The following is a 17,091-nucleotide window of genomic DNA, read 5'->3' on the forward strand; positions in this document are numbered from 1 at the left end:
TCCTTAGATACAGGGTGGTGCCAAAGGACTGGAGAATTGCAAATGTTACACCCTTGTTCAAAAAGGGTGTAAGGATAAACCCAGCAACTATAGGCCAATCAGTTTAACCTCAGTGGTGGGGAAACTTTTAGAAACAATAATCTGGGACAAAATTAATAGTCACTTGGACAAGTGTGGATTAATTAAGGAAAGCCAGCAAGGATTTGTTAAAGGCAAATCGTGTTTATCTAACTTGATTGAGTTTTTTGATGAGGCAACAGAGAGGGTCAATGAGGGCAATGTGGTTGATGTGGTGTATATGGACTTTCAAAAGGTGTTTGATAAAGTGCCGCATAATAGGCTTGACATCAAAGTTGAAGCCCATGGAATAAAAGGGGCAGTGGTAGCATGGTTACGAAAGTGGCTAAGTGACAGGAAACAGAGAGTAGTGGTGAACGGTTGTTTTTCGGACTGGGGGGAGGTGTACAGTGGTGTTCCCCAGGGGTCGGTACTAGGACCACTGCTTTTCTTGATACAAATTAATGACTTGGACTTGGGTGTACAGGGCACAATTTCAAAATTTGCAGATGACACAAAACTTGGAAGTGTAGTGAACAGTGAGGAGGATAGTGATAGACTTCAAGAGGATATAGACAGGCTGGTGGAATGGGCGGACACGTGGCAGATGAAATTTAACACAGAGAAGTGCAAAGTGATACATTTTGGTAGGAAGAATGAGGATAGGCAATATAAACTAAATGGTGCAATTCTAAAAGGATACAGAAACGAGAGATCTGGGCGTATATGTGCACAAATCATTGAAGGTGGCAGGGCAGGTTCAGAAAGTGGTTAAAAAAGCATACTGGATCCTGGGCTTTATAAATAGAGGCATAGAGTACAAAAGCAAGGAAGTTATGATAAACCTTTATAAAACACTGGTTCGGCCACAACTGGAGTATTGTGTCCAATTCTGGGCACTGCACTTTCGAAAAGATGTATGGCCTTAGAGAGGGTGCAGAAAAGATTTGCTAGAATGATTCCAGCGATGAAGGACTTGAGTTACGTGGATAGACTGGAGAAGCTGGGGTTGTTCTCCTTAAAGCAGAGAAGGCTGCGAGGAGATTTAATAGAGGTGTTCAAAATCATGAAGGGTCTAGACAGAGTAGATAGAGAGAAACTGTTCCCATTGGCGGAAGGGTCAAGAACCAGAGGACATAGATTTAAGGTGATCGGCAAAAGAACCCAAGGCGACATGAGGAAAAACTTTTTTACACATCGAGTGGTTAGGATCTGGAATGCACTGCGTGAGGGGGTGGTGGAGGTAGATTCAATCATGGCTTTCGAAAGGGAATTGGATAAGTACTTGAAGGGAAAAAATTTGCAGGGCTATAGGGAAAGAACAAGGGAGTGGGACTAGCTGGATTGCTCTTGCAGAGAGCCGGCATGGACTTGATGGGCTGAATGGCCTCATTCCATGCTGTAACCATTCTATGATTCTATGAAGTCATAGCTCTGATTTCAATGGATCCCTTATTCTGTTTAATCCCAGCTCTGATTCCAGTTGGTCTCTCACTCCTTTTAGTCCAACCTCTGATGTCAGTAGATCTCTTACTCTAGTTCCAGCTCTGAGTCCAGTTGGACTCTCGCTGTGCTTAGTCCCAGCTCTAACTTCAGTAGATCACTCTCTCTCTGTTTTTCGTCCCAGTTCTGATTTCAGTAGATACCTCACTCTAATTAGTCCCAGCTATGATTCCAGTTCATCTCTCATTCTGTTTAGTCCCAGCTCTGAGTTCAGTAGATCCCTCACCCTGTTTAGTCTCAACTCTGACTTCAGCAGATTCCTCACTCTGTTTAGTTCCAGCTCTGATGCCAATAGCTCCTTTATCTCTGTAGTCCCAAATCTGATTTCAGTAGATCTCTCATTCTGTTCAGTCCCAGATCTGATTTCAGTAGATCCCTCGCTCTGTTTAGTCCCAGATCTGATTTCAGTAGATCCCTTGCTCTGCTTAGTCCCAGGTCTGATTTCAGTAGATCCCTCGCTCTGTTTAGTCCCAGGTCTGATTTCAGTAGCCCTATTCTCTCTGTAGCTCAAATCTGATTTCAGTTGACCCTTCACTCTCTTTAGTCCCAGATCTGATTTCAGTAGACCTTGTACACTCTTAAGTCCCAGTTCTGAGTTCAGTTGGTCTATCGCTCTGTTTAGTCCCAGCTCTGACTTCAGTAGATTCCTAACTCTGATTTGTCCCAACTCTGATTCCACTTGGTCTCTCACTCTTTTGTCCCAGCTCTGAGTTGAGTAGATCCCTTGCACTCTTTAGTCCCAGCTCTGATTTTAGTAGATCCCCATTCTGTTTAGTCTCATCTCTGACTTCAGTAGATTCCTCACTCTGTTTAGTCCCAGCTCTGATATCAATAGATCCCTACTCTCTGTTGTCCCAAATCTGATTTCAATAGATCCCTCTCGCTGTTTAGCCCCAGCTCTGATTTCAATAGATCTCTCACTCTGTTTAATCTCCTCTCTAGCTTTAGTAGTTTCCTCACTGTTTAGTCCCAGCGCTGATGTCTGTAGATCCCTACTCCCTGTAGTCCCAAATCTGATTTCTGTAGATCCCTCTCTGTTTAGTCCCAGCTCTGAATTCAGTAGATCCCTAACTGTGATTAGTCCCAACTCTGATTCCAGTTGGTGTCTCATTTTGTTTAGTCATAGCTCTGATTTCAGTTGGTCTCTTATTCTGCTTAGTCCCATCTCTGATTCTAATAGATCCCTAGTTCTCTGTAGTCACAACTCTGATTTCAGTAGATCCCTCTCTTTGTTTATTCCCAAATCAGATTTCAGTAGATCCCACTCCATTTTGTCAGTGCTCTAATTCCAGTTGGTGCCTTGCTCCGTTTAGTCCCAGCTCTAATTTCAGTAGATCCCTCAGTCTGTTTAGTCCCAGTTCTAATTTCAGTGGATCCCTAGCTTTGTTTAGTCCCAGCTCTGAATCCAGTTGGTCCCACACTCTGTTTAGTCCCAGCTCTGAATTCAGCAGATCCCTTGCTCTGTATAGCCTTAGTTCTGATTCCAGTTGATCTCTCGCTCTGTTTAGTCCCAGCTCTGATTCCAGTTGGTCTCACGTTCTGTTTAGTCCCAGCTCTGATTCCAGCAATCCCTCACCTATCCCTTTTCTCTAGGGTGTCTGCTTATGGAGCCGCTGGAGGCAAAGGAGCCCGGAACAGCAACAAGAGGTCACATGGAATCTTCATTTCAGCCATCTTTCATCTGGAGAAGGATGATCTTCTTTATATCCTGGTTGGACAGCAAGGAGAAGATGCCTGCCCAGGGGTATGCGGAATGTCTGCCAAATCTTGTTTGTCACAACACAAGGGTGATGCGTGCGAGTGCTTGCTTGACTCACAGTGTGAATGTATGAAGTGCAAGAGGATAAGGGGAATATACCATTTGGGACACTGGACTTGAATCATCTTGATTCAGACCCACATTTAATTGGGAAATGAGTTGTCTTGCCCTCTTGACTGTAGGGCAGGAGGAAGCAAACATACCTTGTCACGTCATTGTTCTGGCTGGAGTGAGTTGGTGATAATGGGAATATCAGATAACCCTGTCCTCCTGGTTACCTGGGTGGGAGATGGAAGTGCATTATCACAGCAATAATGAGGCTTCTTCAAGTTTAACCATGTGAAGATACCTGGAAGAATCACTGAGCCTATTTCTCTCAAAGAGGGCCAGGCTTGGAGTGTCTGCCCTGGGCATTTCTGAAAGAATTGTAGTGCTCTTTTTCATAGACATTGTTGTTGGCGGACTCACCTGGGACCTAGTGTGATCTTTTCACCTTCTTGAGAAGTGTATTAACTTGTGGGATATGATGGTGGGTGCCCCAAGTGCAGAATTATGCCATTACGCAGCTAAGAGGAGATCTCGAATGCCTCAATTTTAAAATTTTCATCCTTGTTTTTGAATCCCTCTATGGCCTCACCCCTCCCTAACTCTGTAACCTCCTCCAACCCTCTGAGATCTCTGCACTGCCTCCAATTCTGGCCTCTTGTGCATCCCCGATTTCCTTCGCTCCACCATTGGCGGCCGTGCCTTCAGCTGTCCAGGCCCTAAGCTCTGGAATTCCCTCCCTAAACCTCTCCACCTCTCTAGCTCTCTCTCCTCCTTTAAGACGCTCCTTAAAACCTACCTCTTTGACCAAGCTTTTGGTCACCTGTCCTAATATCTCCTTATGTAGAGCGGTGTCAAATTTTGTTTGATAATCGCTCCTGTGAAGCGTCTTGGGACAGTCTACTACATTAAAGGCGCTATATAAATGCAAGTTGTTGTTGTTGTTGTTGCTGAAGGTGGTTTCAAGTAAGGGAGCTTCTCACATGGCAGATGAAAAAACTCTGCGACTTGGGACAACAGACTCTGGAAGGCCAGGCATGAGAACAGGTACTTACATATCCAGGACACGGTGCCTACCAGGATTGAGCTGCAGAGAGGCAAACAATCACAGGAACTACCATTCAGGGTGGTGTGGCATGTTTCCCTGCTGTTGTCAGCAGAATTCCGCCAATTTACGCATACATTCTATAGTGAATTGTGCACCTTGCCATGTTGGTCTTCTGGAGTTTCTGCTGCCAAGCGAGAGCTCAGACCCGTACATGCCAGTTAGCGAATGACCGATTAGGGAGGGATGAGGAAAGCAAGATATTTTTGTGGTCCTGAGAAGGTCCAAGATGATCCAACTAAGTCAACCCTCTGTGGCAGACATAGTAATCTGATAACAGACAGATAGGTTGCAGATCACCATTGATGATTGACCAGCCATTCTGGCCCATTAATGGGTCCTAAATGATAGACCTGGCACTTGGAGCTGGGCTTCTTCCCACTCAGCTCCAGATAACCCTGCAAAGCAATGCCCTATTCATTAGGGAAATTTTGGCTGGCCAAGCAGAGGGAAGCTTGTCGTTGCTCCGTGAGTTTAGACCTTGTGGTTTATCAGGTTAAAATCTGGGTGAACCGGGGTAGCCTATCATCACAGGGTTTGATAAGTTTGTGGGCTCCCTAAGCATTGGCTTTTGTTCTCTGGACTCAGATATGTTGGGGCCATGTCCATGTGGAGAAAAGTGCTCATTGTATATCAGGCCAACAGAAACTTATCCTGTGTACATTTGTCACCCACTTGGTCTGGAGACTCTTTAACATGGTAATGGGTTTCCGTGCATGTCAGGTACCTGTCTGTCCAATATAAACTACACTCAGCTGTGATTGGAGGACACCTTTCAGCCAACCAGCTTTCCACTGTTTTCTCAGCTAAATGTGGGATGAAAGCAAAGGTCAAGTCTATTGATCTTCAAGCCTATCCCCAAATCCATTCCCACAAATCACCATTTCATACAATGGCAGCTAGCTGCTGTGAATAGAGTTACATAGAATTACATAGAATCTGCACCACAGAAACAGGCCATTCGGCCCAACTGGTCTATGGCCGCATTTATGCTCCACATAAGCATCTTCCCACCCCTCTTCATCGAACCCAATCAGCGTATCCTTCTGTTCCTTTCTCCCTCATGTGCTTATCTAACTTCCCCTTAAATGCATCTATTAAGAGAAATAAACTACAGTCCATAGAATGGCTGCAGCATGACTAGCAAAGTCTAGAGGTTAACACAATCTCTGCTTCTCCTTTTAGAAAGACGCCATGACTCAGAAGATCTGCTTGGGAGAATCTTCCATCATTGAAGATGAATACAATGCTAACAATGCCATGTCGGAATGGGCAGGAGGTGGAGGTGGAGGTGGCGGAGCAACATATATCTTTAAGGTACACAGATTCTGTTATGAGGAACACAGTTGTACGTTTTCTCATACACGCAAAATGAAATCTGTAGCTCTGATTTATAAAATGCTGAAAGGTCTCCTGATGTTTTCTGTCTATTAGATTCTGTATTTCAGAACCAGTAACTGTGTGGGGTTCAAAACCCCTTTAACAAAAGACATTGGAAGGAAAGGGTTAACTGTACCCCTTTTAAACAGAGACGTTTGAAAACCTGCAAACAAAGTAATGTGGTAAACTGCGTTCTCACAAATCCTGTTTTGCCCTCACTGACGCTGATGGCATTGGAGAAGTCTGAGTTTTGGGATCGAAGACATTGTACTGCAAATAGATATCTAGATTATTAAATAAATGGATAATATTGAGCTTAAAGCGTTGTCAGAAAGCAATGATAGGTGTGAAAAAAAGCATGGGCCTCTCATTCCTATCTGTTCAAAAGAACTCGTATTTGTAGAACATCAAATAGTATTACATCCAGCATATGGTCAAATGGTATAAGGAATGGATTTGAAACCAGTGAACCAATCATAATTGGAGAGGTCTGGACCATTAAGAGTGCCTGGATATGGGAATGTAAGAGGCTATCTCTGCATGAAAGGCCACAAGCAGAGACAATAAAGAGACCGTTTACAACCCATCGATCGAGCACATGGGGGGGGGGGGAAGAAATTGGATAGTGGCCGTTTTTGGGCGTAGGTAGCGTGATGTGCAATTACCCCACGCCCAATGATCCCTGCGCAGGCAGAACGCAAGTTTTGGCCCACCCGAGGACTCACCTGCAATCAGCATTCCATTGCACGTGGAATCAATGCAATTCACACTTTCCACCACCGGGGGAGCTCAATCTCTTAAAGGGAGGATGTTTCTTGCAAATCTCTTAAAGGTAGCTGGTACCTGTTATTTGCTGAAAATAACAGTCTTCTGACTGCACGAAGTCTGAATGGAGATCAGACATCGCACACGTAAAACACAGATGCAGGTCCCATTCCCAATGTTTACACACTGATGAGTTATGTTAAAACATTGAATAAAGGTTGTGCACTACTAAATCCCACATCCTCCAATCTGCATGCCAGACCTCACTAATCTGCTGATCTGAGTTGGTACCAGGCCTGCGAGAGTGCATGCACCAAGGTTCTCTGCTGTTGCACTTGGGCAAGAGGTGGACAGAAGAAGGGACATCCTATATGTGCAGGAGGGGCTGGGGACAAGAGGCCCTCCAGACATATATCCAAAAGGCAGTGGGAGGCAGCGGGGGACAAAGTCAACACCAGGTGCACAGCATCATGAACATGGATGCAGTGCAGGAAGAAGTTCAATGTTTTGACATGAGTGGTCAAGTTGAGTGAGGTCAAGTGTCAAGTGGTGTCTACTACCAACTGCACCATGCACTACACCCCCATCACCCACATGTCAACAAACTCTTTCCATCAGTACTCAACTCTTATAACCAGATACTTCCTCTCACCCTTACACATTACCACTGTTTTAACCTGCCCACCCACAACTCACAGGCCTCGCACACTAACTATTCAACCATGACATGCACATCACCCAGACACATGTCCCACTTTCTTGCAGGAGAAGGTGGCACATATCAGGAGGCAGCAAGTGGCACTGGCATTTAACCCCTCGAGCCTGTTCCACCATTCAGTGAGATCATGGTGGACCTGTGACCTAACTCCATCTACCCGACTTAGCCCCATATCCCTTAATACCCTTGGTTCACAGAAATCTATCAAGCTCAGATTTAACATTAACAAGTGAGCTAGCATTAACTGCCATCTGCAGAAGAGCATTCCAAACTTCTCCCAACCTTTGCGTGTGGAAGCATTTCCTAACTTTACTCCTGCACGTCCTGGCTCTAAATGTTAAACTATGTCCCCACGTCCTAGTATTCAAGTCTAGGAAACCTCCAAAAGCAGTTACAAATGTCTCAGCAGCCTGAAGCGATAATCCAGCCACTAACCTGTAAATCCTGCCTGGTCCCTTTAAATAGCGCCGGTGGGGGGTCCTCCAGGCACTCTGAGACACGTTCAGATGGTCGGGTTTAAGACTGTGCGTTGAGTTGAGCGTCAAGTCCCAAAATGGTGTCTATCACTTTAAATCAGTGTTGTACACTGATTGAAGCCATTTTCTCCCTACTTTACATGATTCCAGCGTTCGTTATCTGCGCCTGCGCTAACTCCTATACCAAGATGGCGTCCGGCGCATGTCACGCTGGAAACGTGCGTGCACATCCAACACACCACCTTGGATGTCAGAGAGGCCATGTTGCGCCGAAACAACGGGCGCTACACGGCCCAATTTAGCTCCCATGGCCTTTTCTACAGTCACATGATCAAAGCCTAAACTGTCAATCATTCAGGTATGTTAATCATTGCGGTATAGCAACAGGGAGTGATTGGACAGAAAGAATGACCCTCCCCAATCCTACGTCCTATTGATAAAAACAATATAAAAAGACTTTGAGAGAAGTATAGTCTCTTCTTCACTACCCGGCAGTCACGAGGAACGCACTCTGCAGTTGAACATCACGCAAGAAGAAGAGGACCTCGAGTTCTGAAGAGCTGATCAACCTCAGGCCCGATGAGCAAAATCCTTGGTTTAAAGATTGTATATGTATTAATGATTTGCCTGATGTGTTTATGAATTGTTGAGTCATTACATAATAACATTGCGAATTATTAAGTATATAGTGGGATTTTATAGAGGAAAGTTATATATATGGTTTGATTTTGATTCATGAATGCTCGTATGAATGTTAATATCATTAAATAATTACTTTTGATTAACGAAACTATCGTGAGCTAGGGTGACTTTCTTTGCTTGACTTAGTGACTCCAGTGTCCAAGAATCACACAAAATAAGGAATTCCCTACAAGTGTTAGGCCATACTATGCACCCCAACTCGGACACCAAGCAGTGTTTGGAAAGTCTAATCATAGTTGGTCTTCTCATGTCCTTTGATCATTTGTGACTCGATAGCACCCTGCAACTAATGTTGCTCATTTGACCAATTGAATGAGAAAGAAAGAAAGAACTTGCATTTATTTAGCGCCTTTCACAACCTCAGGACATCCCAAAATGCTCTACAGCCAATGAAATACTTTTGAAGTGTAGTCACTGTTGTAATGTAGGAAATGCGGCAGCCAATTTGTACACAGCAAGATCCCACAAACAGCAATGTGATAATAACCAAATAATCTGTTTTCTCTGAATGATGTTGGTTGAGGGATAAATATTGGCCAGGACACCAGGGAGAACTCCCCTACTTTTCTCTGAAGTAGTCTTTTATGTCCACCTGAGAAGGCAGACAGGGCCTTGGTTTAAACGACAGCATCTCCAGTGCTGCACTGGAGTATCACACTGGATTATGAGCTCCAAATCTCTGAAGTGGGACTTGAACCCACAACCTTCTGACTCAGAGGTGAGAGTACTACCACTGACCCACAAATGACACCTACAAGTGGGAATTGGTGGCTTGCTGCCATTCACTTGGAATTAGATATGAATGAGCCTTGAAGGCTAAAGTGATTGCTCTCAAATTAGATGATGACTACTCCATAGGACACAATGGTCTTCTGGGGATGGGGCAGGGGCTTGCCTTTTATGGAGAGCAGGAGGACTCAATGGATTACAATACATATGAAACTAACCCTATTAAGAACACTTTTGCAGTTCAAGGTACAGAATAAAAATGGTTCTTTGATGTGGTTGAATTATGTTTCTCTATGCAGATGAACAATGGGGTTCCAATGCCGCTGTTGATTGCAGCAGGGGGAGGTGGAAAGGCGTACTTGGAGGACCCAGATGCCTCAATGGATGATCTGGTGTTGGAACAGTATGAAAATGACACATCAGTGCCTGGATTCAATGGCCAAATAGGGGCAGCAGGTTAGTGAGAAAAAAAATGGCTTGTAATCTTCTTTGACCAGGTTCCTAGAGTTCTCAGTGGGGCAGCATGAAAATTGACATGGTTACATTAAGTTAAAGGAGCCATTGTAGTCTTTCCTTTAGCAATGCTCCACTGTAACTCTTGTGGTAGGTCTTCCAAAAACAGCCTAAGAGAGAAGATCCAATTTTTTGAAGCTAGCACGAATAGTTCGAGTACAGCTGCCTAATAGGTTTCCAATTGAAGGGCAGTGACTATCTAATCTGCTGGCCTCGTAGAAACATAGAAACAGAAAATAGGAGCAAGCGTAGGCCATTCGGCCCTTCCGGCCTGCTCTGCCATTCAAAATGAACATGGCTGATCATCTAACTCAGTACCCTGTTCCCGCTTTTTCCCCATACCCCTTGATCCCTTTAGCATTAAGAAATATATTTATATCCTTCTTGAATACATCTAATGACTTGGCCTCCACTGCCTTCTGTGGTAGAGAATTCCACAGGTTCACCACCCTCTGAGTGAAGAAATTTCTCCTCATCTCAGTTCTAAATGGCATACCCCGAATCCTGAGACTGTGACCCCTGGTTCTGGACTCCCCAGCCATTGGGAACATCCTCCCTGTATCTAGTCTGTCTCGTCCTTTTTGAATTTTATATGTTTCGATGAGATCACCTCTCATTCTTCTAACTCTAGTGAATATAGGCCTAGTCGACCCAATCTCTCCTCATACGTCAGTCCTGCCATCCCAGGAATCAGTCTGGTAAACCTTTGTTGCACTCCCTCCATGGCAAGGACATCCTTCCTCAGATAAGGAGACCAAAACTGCACACAATACTCCAGGCGTGGTCTCACCAAGGCCCTGTATAACTGCAGTAAGACATCCCTGTTCCTGTACTCAAATCCTCTTGCAATGAAGGCCAATATACCATTCGCCTTCCTAACTGCTTGCTGCACCTGAATGCTCGCTTTCAGCGACTGATGTACAAGGACATCCAGGTCTCGTTGCACCTCCCCTTTACCCAATCTATCACCTTTCAGATAATCTGCCTTTCTGCTTTTACAACCAAAGTGGATAACCTCACATTTATCCACGTTATACTGCATCTGCCATGTTCTTGCCCACTCACCCAACTTGTCTAAATCACATTGGAGCCTCTTTGCATCCTCCTCACAGCTCACATTCCACCCCAGCTTTGTGACGTCTGCAAACTTGGAAATGTTACATTTAGTTCCCTCATCCAAATCATTGATATATATTGTGAATAGCTGGGGCCCAATGAGTAGCTCAGTCAGGTTTTGATGGTTGTTCTCTGATCCACTGTCTGGTACACCTAGGACAGACATCTCCCTGAGGCATTGGCATGTGGGCGACACTCGCAAGGCCGCATTTATTGCCCATTCCTAGTTGCTCTGAAAAGGTGGTGATGGGCTTTCCCCTTGAACCGTTGTAATCTTTGCGATGATGGTGCTTCCACAATGCTGTTAGGTAGGGAATTCCAGGATGTTGACCTTGTGCCCTTGAAGGAACGGCGATACCTCTTCCAGTTAGGATGGTGCGTGACTTGGAGAGGAATTTGGAGATGGTGTTCTCATGTCATTGCTGCTCCCATCCTTCTCAGTAGGAGAGGTCACAGGGGAGGGAGCTGCTGTCAAAGTAACCTTGGTGAGTTGCTGCAGTGCCTCCTGTAGATCGTACATACTGCGGTCACTGTACGATGGTGATGGAAGGGTCAGTTATTGGACCTGGTGACAGGGATGCCAGTCAAGTGAACTGCTCTGTCTTGGATGGTGTTAAGCTTCTTGAGCACTGTTGTGGCTGCATCCATCCAGGTAAGCGGTGGGTATTCCATCACTGTCCTATGATTGGGACCATTCTGAGACAATGGAGTTTGAGTAAAGGGTGATCCTGGAATGAGCATCGCTCTGATATCAGGGCTCCCTGGAATTGTTACCATTCCAAGTCAGTCACATCCTGGGATGTCAACTTACTGTCTTTGGGTTGGGAGGCAACTATTCAGCTGCTGAATTTCCAGGTCACGTCTGAGTGAAAAGGATGAAGATAGACTTGAGTGAGGTAGATACATGAGACAAAGATTAGCGATAAGATAGTCATTAATGAGTGTATCTCTTCTAGTCTAATTTGATGCTTGTAACTTCTGTCCTGCAGGAGGAGGAGGAGGTTGGAATGACATTACACAGTTTCCCTGGGCAGGAGAGTCTCTCATAGAAGGCGCTAATGGGGGCAATGCGTGTCCCCAAGCTCTGAAGAAGCTTCAGTGGGCAACGCATGGAGGCTTTGGAGGGGGTGGTGGGGCTTGCACTTCAGGAGGAGGAGGTGGTGGATACAGAGGTAGGCCCGAGCAAACCACATCGTATGACATTTGTATTCAAGAATTTTATGATGCTATTGAATTGTACATTAAGGCCGAGGGATCAATAACTTTTCCCCATCTCTGCTTGCTTTTAACTTTTAAGATGCAGTATTCTTTCTTCTGAGATTCTCAAAAGAATTATTCACAATTATCTTGTTTGTTTCCATCCCAACATCACCAGTTTACTCTTGTAAAGCTGGTGGCCAATTTGGATAGCCCCCACTATAGTAACAGATGGGACTGTGTGCCTTTATCCTGGTTTCGGAAGCACTGTTTGGGCCTGAGGCCAAGTTAAATACCACTTAACTTGATGTCCTCGAAAAACAGGGAACATGATGCACTGCATATGTTGGGCAGTTGTTCAGTTCCTGCCATTTTGTAGAACAGTCAACACCGTCGAACCACAAATGAGAATAACCTGGGATGAAATTCAGGCCTTCATGGCAAAACAAACTGCAATTGGTAGAGTTCTACGATGTGGATTTTATTGATGTGCTAATATATCTGTTCATTACAAACGATAGCGCTGTAGTATCAGTTTTGCTAGTAACATTGCAGCCAACCAGTAAATTCAAGATCATTTCAGTTCAAACCAGTTCCTTGCATCCAGCTGAGAAGTGTTACCTTCTCCTTCATTATTACCGTTAAGTGATGGGTCCATGCATTTTTTTTTCCCGTTCCTGTCTCTGCTACAGAGCAGCAGCTCTGGTTTAGAGCAGCGAGTGGCTCTCCAGCTGTGAGCTCCTTGGTTTTACAATGGTCCTGAAACAAATCAGAACCCTCCTTCAGGCCTGCCTATAAGTCATTCTTCATAGGGTTAGTTTTGTTGGATCTGATCCTTCCCATGTGCTGGTAAACATATACCAGGTAACTTCAATAAAACCAGAAGCTGACAAGTCATCAGAAACTTCGAGCTTAGAAGTCAGAAGCTACCTGGTAAAACCACAAGGTCTACCTTCAAGGTATGCTGGCAAGCTTCGCACTGCTGTCCAGCCAAAATGTCCCTGATAATTAGTTAGGAATCTTACAACACCAGGTTATAGTCCAACAGTTTTATTTGAAAATCACAAGCTTTCGGAGGCTTTCGAAAGCCTCCGAAAGCTTGTGATTTTCAAATAAAACTGTTGGACTATAACCTGGTGTTGTAAGATTCCTTACATTTGTCCACCCCAGTCCATCACCGGCATCTCCACATCCTGATAATTAGGGCATTGCTTTTCAGGGTTATCTGGGGCTGAGTGGAAAGAAGCCCAGTGAGAAGCTAACAGCAGAGATTATCGAGGTATTCCCGATGAGTCCTGCAATGCCATTTCATTCTCCCTGGATACCCCATCAATCAAACGGTTATAGGAAATGTACAATGGAAAAAAAGAAAAGACTATAGCAGCTTTCATGACCTCAGGATGTCCCAAAATATTTTACAGCCAATGAAGTGCTTTTGAAGTGTAATCACTGTTGTAATGTAGGGAACGTGGCAGCCAATTTGCGCACAGCAAGAAGATAGTTACCAGGTAATCTGTTTTAGTGATGTTGGTTGAGGCTTAAATATTGACCAGGACTCCAGGCAGAACTCCCCTGCTCTTCTTTGAAATAGTGCTATGGGATCTTCTACATCCACCTGAGAGGGCAGATGGGGCCTTAGCTTAGCATCTCATCCATAAGATGGCACCTTTGACAGTGCAGCATTCCCTCAGCCTAGATTTTGTGCTTAAGTCTCTGGAATGGAGATTTGAACCCACAACTTTCTGATCCTGAGGGAAGAGTGCTTCCACTGAGCCAGGGCTGAGACCTTAAATGTAAAGTGTAGCTAAAGAACTGTATAACTAATAAGTGTGAGGTTCTCTGTTTCTGTGCACCTCTTTCAGGCGGGGATGCGTCTGAAGCTGATGGGATCACAGCAGACGGCCATGATGGGATTTCATTTGTCAATCAAGTTGGAGAGATCTATCTACACCCACTGGCAGGTAAAGAGAAAAGATGGGCAGCCAATCTGGGGCTAATTTACATATTGAAATTAGCCATTTTTCAACAAAGCCTTCCGCTTTTTAAACAAGATTTACTCTTGTTCAGTTTGTATCAGTGTACAAGGGTTTGACTTGCAAGGGCAATCTGATTATCCCCGACTTTCTTCGCCCCACCATTGCCGGCCATGCTTTCAGCCGTCTAGGCCCTAAGCTCTGGAATTCCCTCCCTAAACCTCTTTGCTTCTCTACATCTCTCTCCTCCTTTAAGACACTGCTTAAAACCTACCTCTTTGACCAAGCGTTTGGTCACCTGTCCTAATATCTTCTTCTTTGACTTGGTGTCAATTTTTGTCTTATTACGCTCCTGTGAAGCGCCTTGGGAAGTTTTCCTACGTTAAAGGCGCTATATAAGTGCAAATTGTTGTTGAAACCTTTGAGATTTACTCAATAGACGAGGGGAAAATTTCCAAATGTTGACCTGTTATAGGTGGAACTTAGACACTATTATTGGACAGTCATTTTTGGAGAAGGGCCCAATGTGAAAAGACTGTACACTAAAATGAGAGTTAACTTTATATTTAATGGAAATGTTTTGAAATACACAGCAGGTCAATATCTATAAAGGGAAAAGAAAGGTTACGATGTTTTGGGTGTGTGGCTTTCATCAGAATTCAAGACTGAAAGATATACAGTCATTTTGGTAAGGTTGTTGGTGGGGGGGGAAATAGAGAGAATAATGGGGGATGGGAGAGAATCAACAGATACCCCAGTCTCAGAAAGATTTAATGGGGAGAATGAGCTGCAAATTACTTAGGTATAATTTTAAAAACCTATATCACATTTTCTACCTATATTTGTGCATCTGCAAGATGATTGGTTTAATGCCTAATTCAACAGGGAGCAAGAGAAAGATGAGCAGTGGCCAGGTTTGATCCAGAAGCAGAAGGTGGAGGACAGAGCAAAGTGGATGGGCTGAATGGCCTTTCCTCACTTCTACATTCTTCAGGTGTAGAGTGGGATGCTGCAGAGGTGTCTGGTGCAATCCCATTATAGAATGCACAGAGTGGGGATGCACACTGCCATCTCCTCTTTGTCCTTTTTTCCTGAAAAAAGAGCCCCAGCCTGCTCAATGTTTCCTGATAGTTGCATCCTCTCAATTCTGGTAACATCCTTGTACATCTTTTCTGCACTTTCTCCAGCTCTTCAATATACTTTTTGTAGTATGGAGACCAGAACTTCACTCAGTACTCCAAGTGTGGTGTAACCAAGGTTTTATTTAAATTCAGCATTACCTCCCTACTTTTATATTCTATTCTTCTGGAAATCTTTATCAACTTATGTTGTTACTTTATGATTTATTGATCTGTATTCTCAGGTCTCTTTGCTCCTCTACCCCATTTACTTTTGTACCTTCTAAGGACTGCTTCTATATTTTGTATCTCAATCTCATGATGGCCTCTATAACTGTGCCCCCAGCCAAGCAATTCTAAGATCTATCTCATCAATCAACCATTTTTAAAATATTTATATCTTTCCCAGTCTATGATAATCACTTTAAATCAGTCCTTGTGTAGTGATGATCCTTTTAAATATCTGTCATGATCTCGTACAGTTCCTTTGAACTTATACTTTTATATGTTGAAAGTCACCCTCCAGTATCTATCTATAATCGCTGTATTGTAGAATTCCCCAAATCTGCATTTTGCAGGAAATGTCATTTTGTTTTCTGTCTTTCATTTGTTACTACCACCCAGCCCAAGGACTGAGATCTATCAGCATTACACTGCCCAAAAATTCAGTCCCAATCAGCGCTGTATGTTTAATATTCCCACTGCACTGGTACTCTGTGATTTCATTGCTGAGGCTGAGGTAGCAGATTTCCAAGTTCAAAATTTGGCCTTTCGCAAGTCTCGAGCTTCCTTCTGTCACACAAGGTTTGAAATCGGCCTCGTCTACTTTTAACGTACCGACAAAACCCAACTAACTCAGTGAACTCAGGGCGAGTGGAAGAAATAGTTCAGAGATTTTTGGGTTTAAGTGTCCAACTAGAAAATGGCGGTGCTTTGTATTATGAGCACATTGAATATAATTATTTGCTTGAATCTCTTCTTCCCCACATGATTGTTCAGAAAAAATGATCCAAAGTAAAAAGTTCGGTCTTGTACCTGTAATGTGGTTAATCCTGGGATCTCAACCATTTTAATATCTGATTTCCCCTGATATGCAGGAGCCTCCATCCCTGCACTATTTCAGACACCAATCTAAGAATGGTGATTCCCAACTTCCCTTTGTCAGGCTGCTTTGAATGGAAGATTTTCCTAATTCTTGGGAAAACTATTTCAGGAGCATTGCTCTGTGTTCTAAGTCACCCAGCAGATCGGGCCATCACAGACTGGTAGGGCTCAGATTTGGGAGGTTGAAGGAGTTAGCATGAAGATATCACATTTTGACCAATGGGAATATTGCAGAGATGTACACTGAACAGAAACAGAGAAAGGATGAAGCAGATTCATCCAGTGCAAAGAACGGCCTTTGTGGGACTATAAATAAAAGCAAGCTTAACTTAAAGAATGGCTTCTTTATGGAATAGCCTGACTCCCAGCTGACTCAGTTGTGCATCTGCAAGATGATTGATTTAATGTCTAATTCAACAGGGAGTAAGAGAAAGATGAGTAGTGGCCAGGTTTGATCCAGAAGCAAAAGGTGGAGGACAGAGCAAAGTGGATGGGCTGAATGGCCTTTCCTCACTTCCACATTCTTCAAGTGTAGAGTGGGATGCTGCAGAGGTGTCTGGTGCAATCCCATTATCGAATGCACAGAGTGGGGATGCACACTGTCATCTCCTTCTGGACTTGGTATAAGAGAGGAGCAGGCAAACTGAAGCATAGTATAGATATATATAGAAGCTGGGATTGTTCTCCTTAGAGAAGGTTAAGGGCAGATTTAATAGTGGTGCTCAAAATTGAGGGGTTTTGATACAGTAAACGGAGAAACTATTTCCACTGACAGGTGGGTCGGTAACCAGAGGACACAGATTTAAGGTAATTGGCAAAAGAACCAAAGGT

The 17,091-nt window shown here is 44.0% G+C and overlaps 1 protein-coding gene across 1 annotated transcript in view; it reads left to right on the top strand.

The window, feature by feature from the left end:
- The window catches only part of ltk (leukocyte receptor tyrosine kinase), a 114,445-nt gene that overhangs the window by 33,448 nt on the left and 63,906 nt on the right, over positions 1–17,091 (top strand). Inside the window, exons 5-9 of the mRNA XM_067992159.1 lie at positions 3,154–3,304; positions 5,655–5,786; positions 9,539–9,695; positions 11,858–12,040; positions 13,928–14,026. Coding sequence (XP_067848260.1) covers positions 3,154–3,304; positions 5,655–5,786; positions 9,539–9,695; positions 11,858–12,040; positions 13,928–14,026 — 722 coding nt within the window. The remainder of the gene's footprint in view (positions 1–3,153; positions 3,305–5,654; positions 5,787–9,538; positions 9,696–11,857; positions 12,041–13,927; positions 14,027–17,091) is intronic.

The sequence above is a fragment of the Heptranchias perlo genome, chromosome 10 (genome assembly GCF_035084215.1).
Source record: "Heptranchias perlo isolate sHepPer1 chromosome 10, sHepPer1.hap1, whole genome shotgun sequence".
Taxonomy (NCBI): domain Eukaryota; kingdom Metazoa; phylum Chordata; class Chondrichthyes; order Hexanchiformes; family Hexanchidae; genus Heptranchias; species Heptranchias perlo.